This window comes from Neovison vison, chromosome 7 (genome assembly GCF_020171115.1).
Source record: "Neovison vison isolate M4711 chromosome 7, ASM_NN_V1, whole genome shotgun sequence".
Classification (NCBI taxonomy): Eukaryota; Metazoa; Chordata; class Mammalia; order Carnivora; family Mustelidae; genus Neogale; species Neogale vison.
This window is the reverse complement of record NC_058097.1, coordinates 173,452,020-173,456,378: the sequence shown is the minus strand read 5'-3', so window position 1 is coordinate 173,456,378 and position 4,359 is coordinate 173,452,020. Positions and strand designations below refer to the sequence as shown.

The 4,359-nt window shown below is 50.4% G+C and overlaps 1 protein-coding gene across 1 annotated transcript; it reads left to right on the top strand.

Annotated features, from left to right (window-relative positions):
• Nucleotides 1-245: 245 nt before the first annotated feature.
• Nucleotides 246-2,321, top strand: LOC122912802 (transketolase-like). Its single transcript, XM_044258996.1, has one exon. It carries the CDS (start codon nucleotides 337-339, stop codon nucleotides 2,206-2,208), a length of 1,872 nt encoding a protein of 623 aa, XP_044114931.1. The 5' UTR covers nucleotides 246-336; the 3' UTR covers nucleotides 2,209-2,321.
• The last annotated feature ends 2,038 nt before the right edge of the window (nucleotides 2,322-4,359 follow it).

The following is a 4,359-nucleotide window of genomic DNA, read 5'->3' as shown; positions in this document are numbered from 1 at the left end:
ACCACCTAAATGTCCATCTGAAGGAGAACAGATAAGTAAACTGAGGTGTAGGCATATATCAAAATGCAGCAAAGAAAATGAGTGAACTCAAACTATGCACTGGAACATAGACCATTTCACAAATGCCCAGAGTAAAACAAAGCAAGTTGCAAAAGAATGCATGTACTTATACCATTTGTGTTTATCTAATTGCTTAAGGGCACACACAAACATAGCTCAAGAATACACATTTATCTCCTCGGCCGCCGCCAGTCGCCGCCGGAGACCTCGCGCCGCTTGTGCGTCTCCGCGTCCTCACCCTCGTCCTCCCCATCCTCCTGCCAGCGCGGTCGCGCCATGGAGGGCTACCACAAGCCTGACCAGCAGAAGCTGCAGGCCCTGAAGGACACGGCCAACCGCCTGCGCATCAGCTCCATCCAGGGAACCACGGCGGCCGGCTCAGGCCACCCCACGTCATGCTGCAGTGCCGCGGAGATCATGGCTGTCCTCTTTTTCCACACCATGCGCTATAAGCCCCAGGACCCCCGGAACCCTCACAATGACCGCTTTGTGCTCTCCAAGGGCCACGCGGCTCCCATCCTGTATGCCGTCTGGGCGGAGGCCGGCTTCCTGCCCGAGGAGGAGCTGCTGAACCTGAGGAAGATCACCTCTGACTTGGACGGGCACCCCGTCCCGAAACAAGCTTTCACTGATGTGGCCACTGGCTCCCTGGGCCAGGGCCTCGGGGCCGCTTGTGGGATGGCCTACACGGGCAAATACTTCGACAAAGCCAGCTGCCGCGTCTACTGCTTGCTGGGCGACGGGGAGCTGTCCGAGGGCTCTGTGTGGGAGGCCATGGCCTTCGCCAGCATCTACAAGCTGGACAACCTGATTGCCATTCTTGACATCAACCGCCTGGGCCAGAGCGACCCCACCCCCCTGCAGCACCAGGTGGACGTCTACCAGAAGCGATGCGAGGCCTTCGGCTGGCACACCGTCATCGTGGATGGACACAGCGTGGAGGAGCTGTGCAAGGCCTTTGGCCAGGCCAAGCACCAGCCCACGGCCATCATTGCCAAGACCTTCAAAGGCCGGGGGATCCCAGGGATAGAGGACAAGGACGCTTGGCATGGGAAGCCCCTCCCCAAAAACATGGCTGATCAGATTGTCCAGGAAATTTACAACCAGATCCAGAGCAAAAAGAAGATCCTCGTGAACCCCCCTCAAGAGGACGCCCCATCAATGAGCATCGCCAACATCCGCATGCCCAGCCCACCCAGCTACAAAGTTGGGGACAAGATAGCCACCCGCAAGGCCTACGGACAGGCCCTGGCCAAGCTGGGCCGTGCCCACAACCGCATCATCGCCCTGGATGGGGACACCAAGAATTCCACCTTCTCAGATCTCTTCAGAAAGGAGCACCCAGACCGCTTCATTGAGTGCTACATTGCGGAGCAGAACATGGTCAGCGTCGCCGTGGGCTGTGCCACCCGCAACAGGACGGTGCCCTTCTGCAGCGCCTTTGGGGCCTTCTTCACACGGGCCTTTGATCAGATCCGCATGGCGGCCATCTCGGAGAGCAACATCAACTTCTGTGGCTCCCACTGCGGCGTGTCCATCGAGGAAGACGGACCCTCTCAGATGGCTCTGGAAGATCTGGCCATGTTTCGGTCCATCCCCACCGCAACGGTCTTCTACCCCAGTGATGCGGTGTCTACAGAGAAGGCGGTGGAACTAGCAGCCAACACCAAGGGCATCTGTTTCATCCGGACCAGCCGCCCTGAAAACACCATTATCTATAACAACAACGAGGACTTCCAAATCCAACAAGCCAAGGTGGTCCTGAAGAGCAAGGACGACCAGGTGACTGTGATTGGGGCCGGAGTGACCCTGCACGAGGCCTTGGCTGCTGCTGACCTGCTGAAGAAAGAGAAGATCAACATTCGCATCTTAGACCCCTTCACCATCAAGCCTCTGGACAGGAATCTCATTCTTGAAAGCGCACGTGCTACCAAGGGCAGGATCCTCACTGTGGAGGACCATTATTACGAAGGCGGCCTAGGTGAGGCCGTGTGCTCTGCCTTGGTGGGCGAGCCTGGCATCACCGTCACCCACCTGGCCGTGGGCGAGGTGCCAAGAAGCGGGAAGCCGGCGGAGCTGCTGAAGATGTTTGGCATCGACAGGGACGCCATCACACAGGCTGTGAGGGACCTTGTCGCCAAGGCCTAGGGAGACGAGGGGGTCGAGATTAGAGGCTCTACACATTCCTGAAATTGTGGCAAAGGTGCTCAGAGATCTATGGAGAGGAGTGATAAAATATATGTTTTGAGACAAAAAAAAAAGAATACAGATTTATCTAAAAGAAGGAAAAGGCAAGATTGGGAGAAGTAAACACCAAGTTTAGGAGGGAGGAACAGGGCAGTGATTAGGAAGTAGAAGAAAGAATGCTTTAGCCATAATGATCATGTTTTATTTCAGAGGTTGGGTGAGTCCCAAGTTTTCATTATACAAATTCTGTACATTTTTTTAAAATATGAAAGATGTCGGGGTGCCTGGGTGGCTCAGTGGGTTAAAGCCTCTGCCTTTGGCTCAGGTCATGATCCCAGGGTCCTGGGATCGAGCCCCACATTGGGTTCTCCGCTCAGCAGGGAGCCTGCTTCCCCTCTCTCTCTGCCTACTGTGATCTCTGTCTGTCAAATAAATAAATAAAATCTTTAAAAATAAAATAAAATATGAACGATGTCATGACATGGTCGTAAGGCCCCTTCCCCCCCCACACACACACACATACACCCCGCATTCACACACATGTGCACATGCACTCTCCAAAAACAGGTTCAGGAGTAACTCCAGCATCTGGTATGCAGCTGCCTAGTTTCGTCTGTCTGAGCTCTGGCTTCCTCTAGGTTAACTTCACGCACTGGCAGGTCCATGAGAGGAGTTCACATGGACGAAATTCCCAGTTCCATTTCATGGGGTCCCATGCCCATCCCTGAGCCCATCATTTTGGGAGGAAAGGACATGTGAAGTTCCCAAGGGCCTGGATGGGGGGGGTGGGTGTGGCTGGGTCAATAACATCCCGACTACATGGACGGGGAGGGGGACATAGGTGGCTCCCCAGAGGTAAACCAGGGTGTTGTTATCAGAAGATGGAAGAGATTCTGGATAGACATGAACTACAGATGTCCCCTCTAACTAGCGAAAGACGTTAATGTACTGAAGACATCCTAGGAACAGGAAGAGAGAATACAAAAAGTCTACAGCAAACGACCTGCCACTACCACTTAAACATCTTGCCAGAAGATGTTTCTCCCTGTGCTGTCCCGCCCAAACTCTGGGTGTCCCTTCTCTGTCTTTTCTCCCTCTTTCCCCACACAGTACCCTGACTTCCTCACTGCCCTGCCCCACTTCAGCAAAAGGAGACTCTGCTATCCATTGACTTGCATATTCCCTGCTCAACAAAGCAAAACACCTACAATCATGGGATTCACCTCTTTAGAAAGCAGGAAAGTTGAAGGATTATCCTTTATAACTTGAATATACCCTTGGAGGTCTTACACCCATGTAAACAACTTATCAAAGCACAATTTCCAAACGTTTGCAAATGATTAACCCAGAGAAGTTTTAATACCAGCTTCTTGGATGATGCATTTTCTCCTTATTCCTGCCTATATTCTCGTTTGTAGAATGCTTGTGTTATATATGTTTGTGCTTCACTTTTGTATTTTACTCAAGTCACTCATTATTCCACTGAGATTTTATCCTTGTAATGGTTGTCTAAAATGACATTATATGAATGTATCACATTTTTAAGCAATCATCTATTATCAGGCATTTAGTATGTTTCCATTTGTTATTGTGTTGTAAGTAATGTTGACATTAACATATGTTCGTAACCGTTGTGTTTTTCTGTGAGCATTGCCTTAGGATCTATTCCTAGAATTGGAATTTCTTAGCCAATGGAGTGTGAACATTTTTATGGCTCTTGATACAGTTTGCCAAATAGCTTTTCAGAAGTGCTGAAACTATGTACCCTCCCTTAGCATTGTAATACGAGAATGGGATAAGGTTATTCTTATTTTCTGAGCACTTCCTGTGCCCTTGTATGCAATACCTAGTGAGTTCTGAGTAGACCATAGAATCCACTATAAAGCAGGGATGGTTACATGGTACTTCTCCCACTGTATTAAGTGTTATGCCCTTCCTGGAAAAAGTAGAATATACAGATAGTGGTTATGCCTTCCCATGTTTTCTTTTTTATCTTTCTTTTCATCCGTCCAGTTTCTCAACCCCAAATCTTATAAATGAGCCCTTTTGTTTTTTCCCTCCCCACTCCCCATATTTAATCTTGAACCATTCCAATCACTTCTACTTACAGCA